The following is a 19828-nucleotide window of genomic DNA, read 5'->3' on the forward strand; positions in this document are numbered from 1 at the left end:
TGCGCTTAAGTTGCTCATAGCATTGGTTGTATTTGCAACCAATTTAAAACTCGTGATATTTTTAAGCAAAGGATTGATGCAAACACGAATAGGTCGCTTGCAGTGGGTATTGTATTTGTGTCCCAGACATGATCACAAGTTCATGACCTACCAGTTTATTAGCCTTTTTTTTAAAATTTTTTTTTTAAAGTTGAGATTCGTGGCAGGTGCATGTTGGTTTATCTTGTTTTTCTTCTCTTTGCAGGTGAGAAACCATACAAGTGTTCGTGGGAAGGTTGCGAGTGGCGTTTCGCCCGCTCGGACGAATTGACCCGTCACTATCGAAAACACACAGGTTCAAAGCCCTTCAAGTGCGTCCATTGTGATCGCTGTTTCTCTCGCTCCGATCATCTGGCGCTGCACATGAAAAGGCACCAGTGACGTCATTCCACGCGTCAGATCCGGATGGTGATAGGAGCGCCACCTTGTGTCGTCGTCGAGAAACATAAATGGCGTCGAAGGGAAGATTTCTGGTCAGGCTCGGCTAGGCAACGGCTCGCACGTCGGAGGGTTTGGTGCCAATATTATACCATCGGCCTCGTTTGTTCGCAGCGCCACCTATTGGCGAACTATGAAACGTGTATAGCAGCAGACTGTGGCCTTGTGGTTTGTTTCTTTTTTTTTTTTTCTTTTTGTTCGTTATTATTTTTTCACTGCTAGAACAAGTGTCTGTGTCGACACTTTTGTGATCTTGTCATAAACGAACCGTAAAGATGTGCTAAGCCTGTGGAAGAAATCAGTGTTTTTTTATTATTTTTTTATTTTTTGATGTCGTTCGTACTTGTCGAAGTCTGCAAAAAGGTTTCTTATCTGTACACAGCAGGCCACGTGACTGATTTTTTAGTGGTTTTTTTTTTTTTTGTTTGTTATTTTCACCGCAATGTGAACTACTTGACGAAGAGGACAGACTCACGTCTTAACAATTGTGATTGCATTAAAAAAAATGGCTCCTTTAAAGATTCAATGCTTGGTGTGCACTCCTTCCCTAAAAAAAAAAAAAAAAAAAAAAACCTTCCCTCGCTTCCCTTAAAGCTCCATTTTTATTTGTCAACGATTACGGAATTTTCCCTTCAAGAGTGGAAGAACCAATGAAGAAAAAAAAAAAAAAAGAGAGCTTTGTATGCTGATCATCAGTCCCAATAGAAAATTATAAAAATCTTTCAAGATAATTGTGATGTGTTTGGCCAAAAGTGCAAGCCTTCGTAAGGTCGAAATGGAGATAAACATAGCTCAAACATATTCAGTAGCATAGTAGACAAAGTCAACAAGATCATGTATGTATATGAGTCATTCCCTTGTGTAGAAATTTTGAGTTCCTCTCATCGTTTATGTTAGCTCCTACTAGCTTCTATGTAAAGGGTTAATGTTTCAACCACAGTATCCCGACCTTGATCATGTTACAAATAAAAAAAAAAATTGAAAAATAGAGAATCGTTACAATCTTCTCATTTGGATAAATATGTTTGAAAAATACCTATAACAATAAGTACAAAAAAATCCCTATTCTTTGTCATACCCTTAACATATTGAAATTAGGGTTAGCAAAAAGGCTAACCCTAATTCGTTTTTAATAAACGTGTAAACGCTCCACATGAAACTTATTTCTTACATTACAAAATATTTCTACTGAATCACTTTGATATTATCCATATTCAATGCATCCAACCAAATTTAAATAAATTCCCAGACTTTGCATCGATGTGTTTAATATATTAATGCTTTTTGGTCAAAATTAACTAACGGGAAAATATATTAATCAAAGAATTAATAAAGATTCTTTATTCTTTTCTTGAAAAGACTGGAAAGTAGGTCCTTCCTATACATTGTGAACTGTGTTTCAAACATTAATCCTTGAAAAAAAAAAAGATTTAAATTTTTCATTTAAGTAATTAGCAATTTATTTGTAACTATTTTTCTAGTGTTTTTTTTTTTATATATTTTTTCGACGTCCTGTTGGTTATTTCTGCTAGCACATATCACAATTGTCAAGTAGATTTCTCCTTTGAGCTTAAGAAAAATGAAAAAAAAAATATGGAAAAAAAAATGAAAGAAAGAGAAATCTCTACCGAATCTGGTGACTTGATATGACCTAAGGGTGTAGCGTAGAAATCGGAATGATTATTAGTCGGTTTGAAACAGAAAAAAAGTAAAAAAAAAATTAGAAAAAACTCCGACTTGAGAGTTGTTCAAAGTGATTGAGAAAAGCCTTATTTTTTGGTAATTTCGAAATATAATAAAAATCTAGCAAGACTGTGTCTCTACGTCGAGACTTTTTCTCTAATAATGGAGAATATGTACGTTGGTCTTGTGAATTTTTCCCTATTCTCAATATTTTATTAAGTCTGTATAGTGAAACAGCTAGTGTGATTGGCATTTAGTTCCATCAGTATCCGCTTGTGAGAGAATTCCACTAAAAACAAATTGGTTAATTGTTTTTATGTATAAGAAAAAACTAGTGGAAATGCAATATAGTGAAACCGAATGGCTTTTGCTAGTCGAAGAAATATTTCTTCTATGATCAACACCAGCAGCTTAAAGCTATTAGTGTTAAATCAATACTTATAAAGCATATTTCAACTTTTCAGGTTGGAAAAGAAATATATGTCATTACCCATCTTGAAAAAAAAAAAAAATCCATAAATGTCACCGAAAAAGCTTTTCAATAGATGGAATAATCCTACCTTAAAAACCTTAGTAAGTTAGTCACCTTCTGTATACCTTCGTGGCGCCATCTAGTGTTTAAGAGAAAGACTGTAAAAACCCAAACACATACGGCATACAAAATTGGCACCGAAAAAAAAGAAAAAAAAATCAAAACAAATTATCTTATGAATTTCAATTCTTGAAAATAAATACTTTCTAGATTTGTTTGTGCCCACAAATCATAAATCTGATTTAAAAAAAGAAAAAAAGATAAATAAATCAACGCAAAAGTGTTTGTCACCAATGAAATGGTTCCCGTTCTTGGTGCTCTCAATTTGATTTGCATATTCAACTTGTGCCTTCATATTAAGTATTTAAAGTCACTAATTTTTAATAACGAACATAGTTTTAGATTTTGTAGATAGACTTATCTTAAAATATCTTTACTGGAAGTGGTGGATTATTTAGAATTTCCCCAAAGGAAGTCAAAGTACTACAAAGTTAGAAGAACGGTGAATTAAACCAAATACAACAGTGGAGATTTCACATTGATTCGAAGGGCGAAGAAGCAGTCGATTGTTTAAGGTATTGTGGAATCCACTTGATAGAAGCTTGCAGAAAAAATACTGTTTATTTAGTCAGATTTCTAATTTAAACATTACGCAGGGGAAAAAAATATAATCAGTCTCAAAACAAACAAAGCATTTTGTTTACCAAAAAAATAAACGGGGGGGGGGGGATTCTTCTGTCAAGCTGCGGCGTAAAATAATCAATACGCTGCAAGAATTCTATTTTGTCTTTAGTATTGTTCACATCACAAATCGTATTTTTCCTCTATTATATCTCTTTAAGCGTCTTTTCGTTGAAATATTTGCATTATCATCATTTTGAAAGATAACGAAAAATATAATATAAAATAAAACTTTATTTTTAAAGAATAAATATCGAATACCTGTCTGATATATTAGTTCTTTAGGAAGGAAGGAAAAAACCGAAGTTTTCAAATCTACCATTTATTTTTCCTTATACTCATTTTATTTATAAGTTGTTCTATTCTATTAAGCTACAAATCGTCTATGGAGACATTATTCTGAGTTGGTTTAAAACCATTTGGTTTAGGCATTTTATGTACATTACTGTTTTTCACACAAATATATATATGAATCAATTGGAGACATATTATGCTTTATATCTGTTTTCTATTATTGAAAAAATATCTTTCTTATTTGAATTTCGACTATCTAAAATTTACAAATCTCGTTTGCTGAATGTATCTTTTCTCTCCTTCCGTTACATATCATGAATATATATTTTCAAATGTTTCTATTTTATATCAGTCTCGATGAATTCATGTCTTTTTTTTTCTTTACCAAATGAATCTAATATATTAGTTTCAAATTTTTAACACAGAGGGAACCACTGTGCTATGGTTTTTAACATGCTCGGATGACTTATGACAGGATTTTATTAAAAAAAAGTGACTCATCATAGATTTTTATGATGTTTTGTTCAAATACAAATGGCTTATCTAACTGCTGAAAAAAAAATATGCATTCCAAATCCATTTTTTCTTCTGTTAGACATTGCAAAGGAATATTAAGATGTTTGTATTGTCCTAGTTTATCAGTAATTTTTTGAAGCCTTACCCTCAGAAATAAGTAAAGGATTCTAAATTGATTTACAATAAATAACTGAATTTTTAATTGCATTTTTATATTAATATATTTTGCAAAAAATCAAATTGTAATTTTTGGTAAAAGCTTACCTACTTATTTTAGTCAATTTTTCTATTTTCATCGATGAAAAACAGAAATTTGGCAGTTGATACTTCACTTCTTTTTTTTTAAAAAAATTAGACAGAAAATATAAAACCCTGCGTAACAGAACATTATTCTGAAGGGAATTGGAAAATCCTAACATAATCAAATGCTGCTTCTTGATTACCACATAATCTCCACTTTGTTATGCCCTGAGAAAGGAATACTATTTAACACACACATACACAGACAGACACAAACCCACACATGTTTGCATATCTTCCAGCACTTCCTGCCTTCAAAGCATTGTTTCTAGGATGTCAGTAAGTAAAAATACATGCAGCTGCAAATTTCAGGGCACTCCTGTTGTCATAGCAACAATAAATGTACATTGTTTAATTTTTTCTTTACCGAGTTGTATTCTTGGCCCTGTTAATATTGGTTAGACTAGATTTTTCCTATTCATGGTGCTTCAGTTAAGGTGGAAACTAGATTTGGACATTCGTAGTTTTTATTATAGAGCGCGAACTCGCCCAAATAAATTCGCGTTCCCTAATACCTAATCATTTTTCAGGGTGTGTATGTGTGTGTGTGTGTTCGTATTCTGAGTTCCTCATAAAATTTTAGCGAATATTTCAATGGAAAGTTGTCGCAATTTTGTTTATATTTATAAGCCTCGAAATCGCAGTTTAAAACATGTCGATGGCAAAAAAAAAAAAAAATTGTTAAAAGGAAAAATTGTTAATAAATTTTATCGTTGTTAATATTAGTTTATAGTTTCATTACAGAGAAATTAAATGATTCAAGAATAGCTTAGAAAATGTACAGAATTCATTAAATAAAAAACAGACGAAATAACTCTTCAACTAAGTTCCTAAATACAAAAAAATTTACACAATGTTAATGTGCTGCCATCTAGTGGTTTATTTTAGAACTATATGGTTAGTTTATTTGAGTTCTACATAATTGTATATGTGTTGTTTTTTTTATATAGTTTTTAAGTAATGAACGTTGAGTTGTAAGAAGTTTAATTTCCAGTGAATTTACCTCTTTATTGGAGCCAGATTTTCGCATTCAAAGCTAGTTCGTTTAACTGCACTTAGGTTGATGAATTCTAAATGCATCAGATAACATTTAAAAAAATAGAATAAAATTCCTGTTATGACTTAACTTGTTTAGATTTCGCTTTACGCCTATTTGATTGTATTTTGTTCGTTCGCGTGTCCATTAAGAAATGATAAAACGCATAATTGTGTTGCAATCCGATGAATAGTTAACTAATAAAAAAAAACACTTAAAACATTTTGTAAGTTTATAAACTAGTTAAGAAATATTATTAAGTTTATATTTCTCTTCTATTGCTGTGCTGCACATCTTTGCTAGCTGTTTTATACCCCCCCCCTCGTTCACTCTAAGAAGAATAAATTCTTGATGCTTGTCATCCATCTTTTGAATATTAAAACGTTATATAATGAGTTTATTAGTCGTTTGACTGTTAGCGACATCTGACGTTAAGAACTTAAGTTTATTCGCTTTCCTAACTTTTCGATTTTTGTGCCATTTAGTGTTCAGAAGGTGAATTTTTTTTTTTAATATATATATATATATATATATACCGCTGTGTAACTGGGTCCTAAGAAGTTTCCACCTTAGCTAATCCCTTAATTGTTGTAGTGTTTTTTGCCTCAGGACCAGATTGCCCATATGCTTTAAAGGTCATGTACGTTTTTTCTTGATACTGATGAAGTCTTTTTTATACGCAGATTTTTTGTCTGTTGCTTCAAAGAATTGTTGGTTGGCGTACGGTTTGTTTATGACGTCAGCGCGGAGCACGCCGGGAGTTTAAGTCATAAAATATCGATCAGTTACTCCTGGATCCATTCTGCGCCTAGTTTTCTTTATACATGCATTATATTGAAGAGTTTTATGTCATTCTAGATAAATACTGAACAAGTCTGTGTAAGTTTTTGATACCAAACAGAACTTACTATATACGGAATATTATTTCTGTTGTATACCTTTGTCAATCAAAACAAGTGGACATTTTTTGTATGTTGTGGTGGTCGTAAATTGCACGTACTCTTTATCCCCCCCACTGTACAACTATGCTGTCATAACGGCGACAAACAGACGGGTTTTTTTAATGGTTGCCTTCCCTAAATTATAGATTAAAGCGACATCTGGGAACAAGTGGAAAAGTTGCATTTTTTTTTAAAAGTATTCGAGGTTAATTTTTTTAAAATTTTCACATAATAAAAATTTGAAAGAATTAATAAAGCATTCAAATTCTTGGTAAAATGCATTTATTATTTAAAAAAAAAATAAAACAAAACATTCTTAAAATGATATTATTAAACATTTAAATTTATTTTAATTAAAATGTCATTTTGGGGTTTATTACAAACAAAAATCAACTTTTCCACCAAATACAAAATTTTATACTTGCGATTTTTTTAAAGTCAGCGTTTAAATAATAGTTTTGTTTATTGTTTAAGATGCTATATATTGTAAATTACGTTTTGAGAAAGAACATAATGGTCCACATTTCTTAAAGTAGATGTATATTTAAGATATTCCAAATGATTGTAAAAATGTGTGAATTTGATATTCCAAAAATAAATCCACTTACTTTATTTTTATATTTACTTGTTTTGTTCTTGAAAATGTAGTCAATATCATGAATCAAAATACAGTCTGTGTACAATGTAATTTTTTTTTCTTTCATTTTGTTGAATATTTCTTTGATCATAGAAAAAGAAAGCTTATCAATGTTTACCACCAGGTGTCGCTTTCAATCTCTTTTCGGGAGATGACAATGTGATGAGCCATCGCTGCATCCTTGTAGTCGCCATGTTCACAACTAAAATGTTTTTGTGTGACACATACCCAAGATGCAAAATCAATAAACTTAAACTGAACACTAGAATCTGTGTTTTCATTTGTGTGTCAAAACATAACTCTATACAAATATCCAAATGAAGCATATGGAGATATACATTTTACAATACTATATTGTGTTAATTTGTTGAAAAAACGGACGATTTGCACCCAAAAAATTGATCGCCACAATAACAAAAAAATATTTATCGTAACTTTATTTACAAATTCAGATTAAACTTTTTTTTTTTTTTTCCCAACTGTACAAATCTACACATCATAGTTTAAAATATCACGCAGTCTTCTATTACATGACTTTTTAAACCAACTCGTTACTAAAAATAAATACGAAAATAACCGTAAAATAAAACCCAAGAATTTATATTTAAATATGAATTAATTGTTTATTATTTTACACAAGTCCACATTTTCATCACGTACACGTCTTTGATTCAATCACAGAACTTCGACTTATTATCACTAGAGGGCGTTAAACAAGATTCTTGCGCTACTAGTAGAAGTTGTAGGTAACTGTAAAGGGGTGTTTGTGCACGTTGCAATAAACCGCTTCCTTTACGACGAATGCCCTCAGCTAGCACATGTAATTTGGGAGTTAATTGCTCTTCGACGAAATGTCCAAGCTCGTAATGGTCTTGCAGCTTCGGAAAATCCCCAGAGAATCAACAGGCTTCCGAGCAGCAAAGAGTAAATGGAAAAGGTAAGATTGGTTGCTGTATTCATCACAAATGTCAATGATTTCACTTCAGGTCCTGCAAGACATGTAATGAGAAAGTAGAAGTTAAAATTTGCATACATGATTCAAGTCGAATATGTTTATATGGAGATATATCATCGCCTAGCAATTGTAGTAGTCTTTTGATAATTATTGAATAGCATCTTTAGAAAGGAAGATGCCTAATATTTTATTATATAAAAAAATGAAATTTAAAAACATACGAAAAATAATATATAAATCAAGATTTAAGACATTTCGTGCCTTGTCATCTACATAGTTCAAAATATATTTAAATGAAATAGTGACACCATAATGTTCTCTAAATAATAAAGGTATAGAAGTTTTACATAATGAAGAAAGTGTGAAATAATGAAGAAAGTGTGAAAGATATAAAACCTGAGGAGAAAATCAATCGACCGTGAGATGCGGTGATTGATTTTCAATCCAATACCCTTGGAGGGTAATGGATAGCAATGCTGTAGCCAATGAAGTTCTAACTGAGGCTCGGCTATTGCTGTTACCCTCCTGCCATGATCAGAGCTTTAATTAATAGCTCAATAACACCTTATCCCTACACTGTCCTCTACAGATAACGGGGAATATGAAAAGCATTCTTGCTTCGCCCCTTTAAGCCAGTCCTTATAAGGATAAGGAAAGTGTGAAAAGTTGTACATAGTACTAATGTATTTATGTTGATTTATGAAAAATTCAAAAATTCAAGGAAAAAAAAATTCAAAGAAGCGATAAAAAAAATAGGAGAACCTGAACTCCTCCTCACAGGAGAACATGGATCTGACATCGTCAGTGCAAAATGGGGTGACATTTTCGTTGATGACATCAGCAAAATCACCCCTGAGCAAGTAGAGGTAGCCCAGGATTTAGACGAGGAGGCAGCTTCGGCGTTCTTCATAGCTCTCTGCAAACTAGACATGGCCAAGAGAAGTGAGGTGGCCAAAAGAATAACTGCCCACAACAAAAGAAAGACACAGTAACCACCTTGTAGGGTTTCTGTACACAGCTTCACCGGTTTCAGCTATCCCAGGTGGGGGAGGACCTGAGAACCCGAGCGGCGAAGGCTTACAGCGAGGCGGTGCAGTTCCTTGTGAGCTGCATCACTCGGGCCAGATCCTTCCTCCACCTCTGAGTTTAACTTTCAATTTTTGCTTTTCTGTGTACTTTTTTGTTTTTGTTTTGTTACATGTTTCCTTTTTAGGATTTTTCCTTTTTGTAAAGTGAAAAATCAACGACCGTTTTAGAAACGCCCCTGGGGGGCAAACAGGTCAACTGAGGCCTCTTTAACCTACTCTACCACTATGCACTCTATCTTTATTTCCTCTCCTACTATCTGCTGACTCTCAGCCTATCTCACTCTACAGGCCGATGATGAAGATTTGTTGAACTCACAAATTATTATTATTTATGTGTTTTTGATGAACAGTTTGGAATGAAAATGCTTGTTAGAAAGATAAACAGATAATCTTAAATCAAAAGCGGATAAATACAGATGGCATAACATGAAAAATAAAAAATCTTAAAACGAACTTCTACATTTAATTTTTACAGCTGATAGGCTTCAAAACAGAAATATCGGAAAATATTTTATGTCTTCTATTTTTTAAAGCCTACCATCTGTAAAACTATAAACCGAAGGTATTTTTAACAGCATCCACAAAATTCTATGAAGCCGGATAGGGGCATTAAAACAAGTAAAATAAAAGAGAATAATTGTATACATTATTTTGGTCTTAAAAGAACATTAAGATTAATATAGAACAAAAATAAATAAATAGAACTGAACGTAGCTTGTAAGTCGAATGATAAATACGATATATATCGGATTAAAAGCAACCGGAAACGATTTTAAATGTTATTAAAATATAATAGCATCTTTTGGTAACATTTTTGGCTTGCGAGATAAACAATTGCTCTTGTATTATTTGTCTGTTTTTTTTTTTTTTTTAATATCATCTATGATATTTAAATGTAGCATTTATACGATCTTGTTATAAACGACATCAATGCTTATTACAAGGTACTCATCAAATTACTTACCAGAGCAACTTCCAATACTGAGATCCAGTAATGCTATCGTCATAGAGTCCACCAGTTTTTTTAAGAGGAGAAGATTTTCGTCAGTTAAGAAGTTAATATCATCACAGGCAGCATGATAACATTCTCTCATCCGACCACGGAAGGGGCCTGTTCAATGAAATGATCACGTGTGTTCACTTGTAAAAATGCAGTGATGTTTTGAATAATAAAAAGAATCAACGTATGTTTAGTATCGAACAAATATTAATTATAAGCACGCGAAAAATTCTAGCTTCGTGGTTAGTCTGCACTGCAGACTCCATTTATATAAATAAATAAATTAAAAAAAAAAATCCAAATCCGACTATGAGAGAATTGCTTAAAGAATCGGTCTTTTGGTCCTTTGCCAAGGCTTTTGGGCTCAACTGTTGGACACAAAGGTGAGTAATGTTGAAACGACATGAAAGATTAGAAACAACCATGTGGTCCATCTTCTATGGCATTTGTTCGGATTCGTCATGGCTTACTTATGAAGTCTGTCTTCCGCCCTTTGTAACTGGATTGACAGTTTCCTCTCTGGTTGTTCCCACTACATACCATGATGGATGACTTCCTCTCTTCACATCACAGTATTTTCTTTCTTTCTCTCATTACCGTCAACTCCTATGCACAGTTTTACTGGTGATGGCATTCCTTTATTCTTTTTCATTCGACAAACCTCAGGGTATAGAAATTATTTCAACTTTCAAGATCTATAACCAATATTTTAAAGCAGAGAAGTGTTTACCTGTCTAGTGAGTTGCAGTGCTACTAAAACACTGTTTGGTGTGCCTAGAAGGCTTAAGCATAGGAAAAGACAGTCTATATTTGGACCTTCCAAAGTTGAATTTGGCTTTGTTGATGTCTTTAAGTACGTGTTATACTGTAGGCTGAGTGAGAAGGTGGAGTTTTTGACTTCAATCACTTGAGTATGCTAGATACTTACCTGAAAACTTGTATAAAACATGCTTCAGGAAGTAAATGTATTTTATTTTTCAAGCAAATAAAAGGTGGTAAGAAACCAAACATCTCAAGGCCAGTTAATTCTAAATATTTGCAGGGGAACATCAACCCAAGTTACGTCTTAGGAAGGATGGCTATCTCTTAATGATAACAGGAATAACATCCAAAGAGACATGCAAAATAATTCTGCTAATTTATAGAGTCCACATTTTTCCACTTTCACATATAAAGAGGATAACTGAATAATCTTTAACTCATCCCCACAGGATTATTATTTTTTATTAGGATTTGATATGATTTCTACCCACGAAGGTTTTCAGAGGGTTGGATTCACATAAAAAGAAACAACTAAACCCTCGAAAGAATTTGTGTATAACAACAAAATGAATTTTTTTTAAGTATCAAAACTAAAGAAATGAAAATATAAATTAAAAATCAATTTGAAAACTTTAGATAAGGAAATGGTATATATTGCCCAATAATACCATATTGAAGTGAAAGAAGTTGTAAACGCACCATAACATAATGTTCATACCAGCGGATGGGTTGACGATTATGTTATCAACTTAAGAATTCTATCCCTCCGATATTAAAATTTAAATGAATTCTCTTTTTCAATTTCCCCCCAACTCTCTTTCCCCCACCTCACCTATAAGTTATTAGTGAGAAACAAAAGGTCTGGACGTAGTTTGATATCCGAGTAGACTGCAAGGAGAAAAAATGTACAGGGAATGATTATTAAAGTCGACCAATGTAGAAGCAATTATAGTTTATAAATAGGAATGTTGGCCTTCACTGGTAGGGAATATGTATTGCTCATCTGCGATTCTTGATCAAGACACCAGTATCAAATAATGATAAGAATAAGCATCACGACTTATAAATGAAATTTTGTTATCTCAAAACTCCTTTGTCATTTAAATAAAATACAGAATGATCAGTAACACAAGGCAATGTAAAATTATTTCGTATTGGTCAGCAAGACAGCAATTACATCACTAAAATAGGTAATAATAATAAGCTGTAAAATTACATCACCGATCTCCATCTATCACTACACCATTGTTTCAATTCCAGTTCCGTAATTTTATTTATTGAGTTTCACATAGCATTTTTCTTTCATTCTAATCCCAAATAACGGGGAAATTAAAAAGACAAAATGCAATTAAAAATCTTACCGCTTACCTAAGTCTGTGATAAGAACAGAACTGAGAGTGTATGTGAAATTCGTCACTTCCGGATACCAGAAGAGAACATGATCACTGCGAAGAAAATTGAGATGAGCCTCCAGACTCACCGGATCGGGAATCTCTATTCCAAAGTTTATTCCCATATTGTACAGCCTGACCAGAAAATGAAACCATTATTTATTATTTAAGAATAACTCAAGAAACTGAAATTAAAAGTTTACAATAGTTACGTGATGGACAATCAATAAATTCATAGTTATGCTGAAAAATAAAAGGTTTCCCAGAAATACTATAAATATTATTTATTAATGAACGAATTGTTTACTATAATATAATTTATTATAGTAAAGTAAATTATTTACATCCTAATTTATAATAAATCATTTATATCTTTTAATTTATCAAAATAAGTAAAACATTAATAGGATACTTTCCTGGTAATGTGATTGAAACTGAAATCAAAGTAGGCAAGTATTCTTAAATACATAAAACAAATATAGAAATAATCTGAAAGAAATAACACCTCTCTTAACAAGGAAATGATTATTATATCATACAGAAAATGCATCCACTTTTAGGCTTTCTGCGATTCCAATTTATTTGAATGAGATGCCAGAATTATCCATAGGAACAATTAAAAAAAAAAAAAAAAATGTTGTTTTTAATTCTATGATTCTTCTATAGTAACAAAAATACCCAAGATACCAAACTGTAACAACGAAACAATAGTAACAGAATCAAGAAGTTAATTAGCTAAATAATTACAAGCACGTAGCAATAGTATTCGAATGAGGTATTCTTAGGATGAAAAGCACATAAACATCGCATCCTAGGTCCACGTGATTCAGATGTTTGATGAGAGAGGACCTCTGTTTCCCCCGTCCTTGATTTCTATTGTGTTGGGTGGGGATGTACATTTCAGAAGCTTCCTCGAATTTCCCAATGCAACCATTGTTAGCAATAGAGGCCATCTTGGTTTGTTGCCAAGGCAACTGGATGACCTTCCTGTGTTGCATGGTAGGCGGAACCTGATTTAAGCTTTCTTCTTTTTGATATGTTGTTGATTGTTTCCGTAATACGGATTTCCCCACAGCGACCTGTTTGTCCTACGTAGTAGAAAACATATGAGAAACGGATTTTGCAAGGTTGTTGGTGGAGCCATTTCGGTGTGGAGTTGCATTTGTCTGCTCTGATCATCCAACAATGTCCGTTGAGGCGAAGGTTCCTAATGGTTTTGCACGAGGGTGGTTTGATTAAGCAAAATGGTCTTCATCTGAATGCGAAAGGACGTCCTGGGTAGATGATTATGTATCGATTCCTAACTAGCTAAAAGTGCTAATGTTGTAGAAGTGTCATCGAATTGTTCCCGGACTACCACAACAAAATGTAGGCTTTTCAGGACCATGTAAAAATCAATAAAAATACAAAATATATAAAATTAATAAAAAAATAGAAAAATAATCCTTTACCAAATCACGATACAAAATGCACTATAGATCTGCTAATGATATTTCGTGGGTTGGAGTAACATAAAAAATGCGTAAGGATACTTGATTTCTCATTGACAATTTGGCCAGAAGTTAACGAATAAACAAAATACGAAACCGGAACTAAATTCTTTTCGTTATTTAGAGAACTGGCTGGCATAGAACTTGAACAAGGTTTTTAGCCAGAGCAACGTAAATGAAAAATGACATCAGACCGTTTTTTGACACAATTTAACATTTAATTTATCAGATTACTTTTAAAAACAATAAAGCAAGTTATATTTTACTTCAAAATATTAATTTAATATTTTTAAATAACAAAATTATTATTTTAAATAACATAAATAAAACACACCTTTATATATTTTATATCATAATAGTACTATAAATGACAACAGGAACTAGCAGTTTTGAAAGAGTTATTCGTATTCATTGCGATCTTTACCTTGAGTTAGCCTCTCTACCATGTCCAAAAAGACCAGGACGGGTTCGAAAGAATCCACAACGCCATAGAGAAAAACGGCGAGCCACACTTCTATGCCCACTACACAAAGGGTTCATCAAAACCCTGTGTTGGCTTGGAATGGGACAAACTTGCCGTGCCAGATATTCTAAATGAGGAACAAAACTCCTTTAGAAACTCCATTCTAGCCGCCAATATGGGCTTACATGACTGCGACATCACAGCGCTATACCAAGCACTAATCAAAATAGTTACCGAAGAGACACTAAAATTCTAATTGTCCCGCCCTATAACTACACCACTAAAATGAACAACACTTTTCGAGTCGCCACTCTCAACATTAACGGTCTGCGCTCCGTCAATGCACAACGCGCTGTTTGGAGCCTAATCTTACTGCATGAGGTTCATGTACTCTTTCTTCAGGAGACGCATTTTTATCAGTACTGGGACATAGAAAACTTCTCCAGAAGCTTCCCCGTTCAGAGCTTCTGGTGTTTCGGAGAGCGCTGTGCGAGGGGGGTGGGAATCCTTATTCGTCAGCCTATTCTAGGCGGGTTTTTCAATGTACAGAAAGATGCTGCAGGACGTCTAGTCTCTATAGACTGGAAGTTTGGAGGTAGAGTCATCCGCTTCCTTAATGTATATGCCCCCAACAACGCCCACCAGCGAAGCGGGTTCTTCATGTCCATAGAACCCTATTTACACGGGGCTCAGTATATCATCGCCGGGGGGGACTGGAACTGCATCGCTGACGCAAGAGTTGACAAAGTTGGTGGCAACATCAACTCCGGTACCGGTGGCTCTAGGGAACTGCAACTCTGCTGTGATAATGTCGACCTCATCGACATCTGGAGGGAACATAATCCAGACACAGTGGGAACCACATGGGCGAGCGGGGGAGTCGCAACGCGACTAGACCGCCTCTATATTTCCAGGAACCTTGGGCCACAAGTTATCTCGGTCAGGCATATAGCGGTTGGTTCTTATGAACATCGAACTACCCGAGGTCGTAGAAACATCGAGAGGACCCTGGAAAATGCCTCCAAGCTTCCCCAAAATTTATAGCAAGGATTTGCAGCTGCTATGCGAAGGAAGGAAAAGGGCCCACTGGGACTGGGACGCGTGGGCCCAGTTCAAAACCGAGGCAAAAGAGCTCTTCCAAAACATCTCCAGAGAAAGAGCTCACGCGCAAAGAAAAAAAATGAGAGAGCTGTACCGAGAGCTAGGGTGGTACCGGGCTAACCAGAGAAACGGTATTCCTAGCGATTCGCTTATTAAAGCCGTGGAAATCGAACTCGAGGCACTTCGACGAAAAAAAGTCGCCGAGCTCGATTTTCGCACCAGATTGTTTCTCCGGCAGGCGGAAACACCTTCGGCCGCTTTTTATAACCGGCAGCGCATAGCAGCACAAGATGAGAAAGCGGTTCGGCAAATTCATGCTAACGGGCAAACACTAACAACCACGGGAGACATCCTGCGGCAATTTTCCCAGCATTACACGAGAACCTATTCCGACGAAGCTGAGGAGACAGGCGACTTCGGAGTGTGGAACATTGACAACATGCCTGAACACCTCAGAACTCTTCAAAAGAGACCAATCACTTCGGAAGAGGTTACTCGAGCCTATAAACAGCTTAAGCTACGGAAAACCCCTGGCCTGGATGGGCTAGGCGTTGAGCTCTATCGCTCAGCCTGGAACTTCATCTTGCCTATCCTGGTCTCACTATTCAACAGCTTCCTATTCACTGGTGACGTGCCTGCTGACTTCGTTAGCGGGTACACAATTTTCATCCCCAAGAAAAGGAGAGACCTAAATAGCATGGGCAGCTGGAGGCCCATTTCCTTGACCAACACAGACTACAAATTATTCGCAAGAGTAATTTGTAACCGTCTGAAGTTGGGCATTGGGAATGTGCTAACCAGCACTCAAGTATACGGAGTTCCGGGAAGATCGATGGCGCTCAACCTCTTCCTGATAAGAGACCTTCTTCGCTTTGTGACGAATAAGGAACTCCCACTTGCACTCGTATCAGTAGACTTAGATAAAGCGTTCGATAGTGCAAAGCACAACTTCCTGCACTATATCCTAGAGAAAGTCGGAGTGGCGGCCTGCGTAAGGGAAGCAATCAAAAGCATGTACAGTAAAACAACAACGCACATTGCGATTAATGGGTTTCTTTCAGAACCCATTCCCATACGCAGAGGGGTTCGGCAAGGCTGCCCCCTTAGCCCCCTTCTTTTCTCTTTAGTACTAGAGCCTCTTCTAAAAAAAATTGATGAGACGCGCGCAGTAAGAGGAATACCGCTACCCTTAGGCTCCAAACAGAGCAAAACTGTCGCATATGCCGATGACATTGTCGGAACCCTTAGGGATTCCGAATCGATTTACATCTTCTTCGGCATACTGCGAGAGTTCAGCGTGCTCAGTGGTCTTCACACCAACCCAGAAAAAACAAGAATCAAAATTTATGGGAAATTCGACCCTGCCAGTCTTCCGTATGGTCTGAAACCCACAACCGGCCCATTAACAATACTAGGACTTCCCTTCCTAGAGACCCCAGTGTTGCAAACACAACACTTAATAGACATGTGTTGCGAAAAACTAAAACCCTTCAGTCCCAACTACCTATCATTCGAAGGTAGAGCAACAGTTATCAAAACAGTCCTAAAACCAATGTTACTGCACACCATTAACCTCACAAACATAACAGACACACAAGACAACGCCATTCACAAACATATCACTAATTTTTTCTGGAACAACAGGAAACACGAGATGGCATTTCTCCATCTTCCCCCCACACAAGGGGGATTCGCCCTGCCAATCCTCAAATACTGCCACCTAACCAACGCTGCTCAGACCATACGGAAAGCACTGGCATCAAATCACCCTTCCGGCAATCTGATGAAATACTTCTTAGGATTTTTCCTACCCTACTTCGGGATTACTGGCCACGCCGGACCATGTGCAGAGACGGTGCCTGAGTGGTACTACACAATATGTAAACTTTTTAAAAAATTGGCAACGGATGGAGTTCGAGTGCTTCAGCTCAGCCCAAACAAGCTGTACTGGAAAATTTTTGACAGCTTTGACTGGGAAAAACCCGATCTGGGCACAAACGAAGAGGTGCTGTTCACCAACATAAAAAACAGCTGGGGGCAACCATTTCACCGGGACTTAGCCTGGAGAATCGCCTACGGCAGACTCCCGGTGAAACTCGTAAAATCAGCTTACAACCCGCGACCATGCAACCCCTTCTGCGACGTCTGCGGTGCGATAGAAACCGTAGGGCACCTCTTCTTTCACTGCCCGCCAGCACAGCGTGTTTGGCACAGACTGGCTGAGGTGCTTGCGATCCCAGCGCTCACATTCCCCGAAATAGTATTTCTACAGTTTCCTCCCCCAGTAACCAAAAACAAGAAACACCTGATTTTCCTAATAAATGTGATTAAGCACCACATTTGGAAAACCAGGAAAAAACACCTTCTTAACGAGGGGGATCGCATCTATCTCCGTGTTAAGAACTGTCTCTCAGCCTACCTCCGCCGCTTCCTGGAGCAGGAAAGGTACTTACGGGAGAAGAGCGGTTCCTGAGGAGATGGTGTGATCCACCAACCATCTGCCAGATCATACAGGGGGGAATCCGGCTGTGTCTGCACCTATAACACCTTCAAGTTGTAGGTGTTGACGCTATCCCGATCTTCCTTCCTGATCAGCGTTTAACCCACAGGTAGGTCTAGTCCTTTCACAGTTGAAAGTTTTTCTGTCCCCAGGTTGGGGTTGACCTGAACAAACCCGGACTGCGAAGGCCAACATCGAGGTGGTCCCAAGCCCTTTTCAGGGCGGGGTCTTCCGGGCCAGGTCATCTCCCTTCTTTTCCTGGTTATACTGTTCTGGGTTTGCTCGGCAAACTCATTCCTCTATAGAATTGTCTTCCACATAGTCTTTAGATTTATTTACACTTGTTAAGTTTGCCTAGTCTCTCCTTTTTTTTCCTTTTCAGGATTTTTCCTTTTTAAAAGTGAAAAATCAACGACCGTTTTAGAAGCACCCCTGGGGGGTCAACAGCTAAAACAGGTCAGCTGAGGCCTCATTCATCTACTCTACCACTATGCACTCTATCTTTATTTCCTCTCCTACTATCTGCTGAATCTCAGCCTATCTTACTCCACAGGCCAATGATGAGATACGTTGAACTAATTAAAAAAAAAAAAAAAAAAGTTAGCTATAATATAATATAATATAATAAATTATATATTAAATATTATCATATTTTGGGGGGAATAGGGAGGGTTATAATTAATAAAAAGTAGTTGTAACATCACCTGTATTCCGGTGAATCGAAACTTTCCCAGGCCACTCTGAGGTGATTTACAAGACGGGCATCAAGTTTTCTTCTTGACATCATAGCCAAAAAGTTTCCTCTATTTCCAGTCAAGGATATATACCTACTCAATTGCGGTACTGCCTATGGAAGAGAGACAGAGAAACTTAAACGGATACAAAATAATTTGAAAAAAAGAAAAGTGAAACAGAAATGAAGGTAATGAAAACAAACAAACAAACATGAAAATGAAATACTCATTTGGTATTATAATGAGTTATCAAAAGCAAGGCTTATTCAATACAAAGATGACAAAAAAAAAAAAAAAAAAAAGATCCTACGACACGCTGTTGAACAACTGAAGGGTATAAAAGTAAAGTCATTAGCAGGTGCAAGAATGTTGGAATTCACATACTGTATTCTTCTCACGCTCACCAGGATAATCTGGAAGTGAATGTTATTTATAAAACCCTTTATCCCGCTAGCAGACATCTCGAAAGTGTTTCTGGTATTTCCTCCCTCTTCACAGACACACTCAGCCGTTGCCATGACGACAAATGGAAATCCCCAAGTTTTCTATTTAGCGTTTTGCGCCTACAAGTAAACAGGTTAATACACTCAGCTAAATGGAGCCGTCATCCAAGGCCGATCAATACATTGATTTTTTCCAAATAACAAAGCAGTCAAAATGACTCACTGGCTTTAAGGAGATACTATTAATCACCTAAAATAAAATAATAGTAATAAAAAAAACCGAATAATAATGTTACGCAAATGGCAGTTAAGTTCACTTTTCGAATCCTGACGAAGACCGCGTTGGAGCAGTCGAAACGTCACCTACCGAATCTTCCCTTCTAAATATTAATCAAGATACAGAGCGCGTGTCACCTCCCTCCCTCCAAGCCCCCAATTTCTCTTCTTCACTCTCTCTCTTAACCCCCCCCCCCTCTAGATAACGTGCTGTGCTAACTTCAATTAGATAGCAAGAAAGATTCAAGTTTTCATGACAGTGTTAAGAAAACAATCTTAAGATGGAGACACAAATCTAGAAGTGCTGTCTAAGTTCTCTTGTCTGGAACTGTGTTCGATCGTTACTGCAGCTCGAGATCCAGCGATAATTATAGTAGGAAGCTACTAAGAACCTGCAGATGCCATCGAAAGGAACGAAACTTCATATATTATCTAATGCTCTGTGGCAAGTTCCATAATTATCTACACACTTAAGGCGAGGCAATAATTCCCCCAGATTTGTACTTCTCTATATCGTGGCTTAGAGAT

At 36.0% G+C, this 19828-nt stretch overlaps 2 protein-coding genes across 2 annotated transcripts in view; one reads left to right on the forward strand and one right to left on the reverse strand.

Annotated features, from left to right (window-relative positions):
- LOC150109465 (Krueppel-like factor 6) overlaps positions 1 to 7365 on the forward strand; it is a 143505-nt gene extending 136140 nt beyond the window's left edge. Inside the window, 1 exon segment of the mRNA XM_090413255.1 lies at positions 245 to 7365. Within this exon segment, the coding sequence (XP_090269381.1) occupies positions 245 to 420 (176 nt within the window). The 3' untranslated portion in view covers positions 421 to 7365.
- A 240-nt stretch (positions 7366 to 7605) lies between these two features.
- LOC150109466 (uncharacterized) overlaps positions 7606 to 19828 on the reverse strand; it is a 32615-nt gene continuing 20392 nt past the window's right edge. The window contains exons 5-8 of the mRNA XM_090408447.1: positions 18552 to 18694; positions 12271 to 12428; positions 10105 to 10251; positions 7606 to 8086 (exon numbers count right to left, since the gene is read on the reverse strand). Of these exons, the coding sequence (XP_090264573.1) occupies positions 7905 to 8086; positions 10105 to 10251; positions 12271 to 12428; positions 18552 to 18694 (630 nt within the window). The 3' untranslated portion in view covers positions 7606 to 7904. The remainder of the gene's footprint in view (positions 8087 to 10104; positions 10252 to 12270; positions 12429 to 18551; positions 18695 to 19828) is intronic.

The sequence above is a fragment of the Typopeltis vanoorti genome, chromosome 2, assembly GCF_054136105.1.
Source record: "Typopeltis vanoorti isolate ZY-2024b chromosome 2, IOZ_Tvanoo_1.0, whole genome shotgun sequence".
Classification (NCBI taxonomy): domain Eukaryota; kingdom Metazoa; phylum Arthropoda; class Arachnida; order Uropygi; family Thelyphonidae; genus Typopeltis; species Typopeltis vanoorti.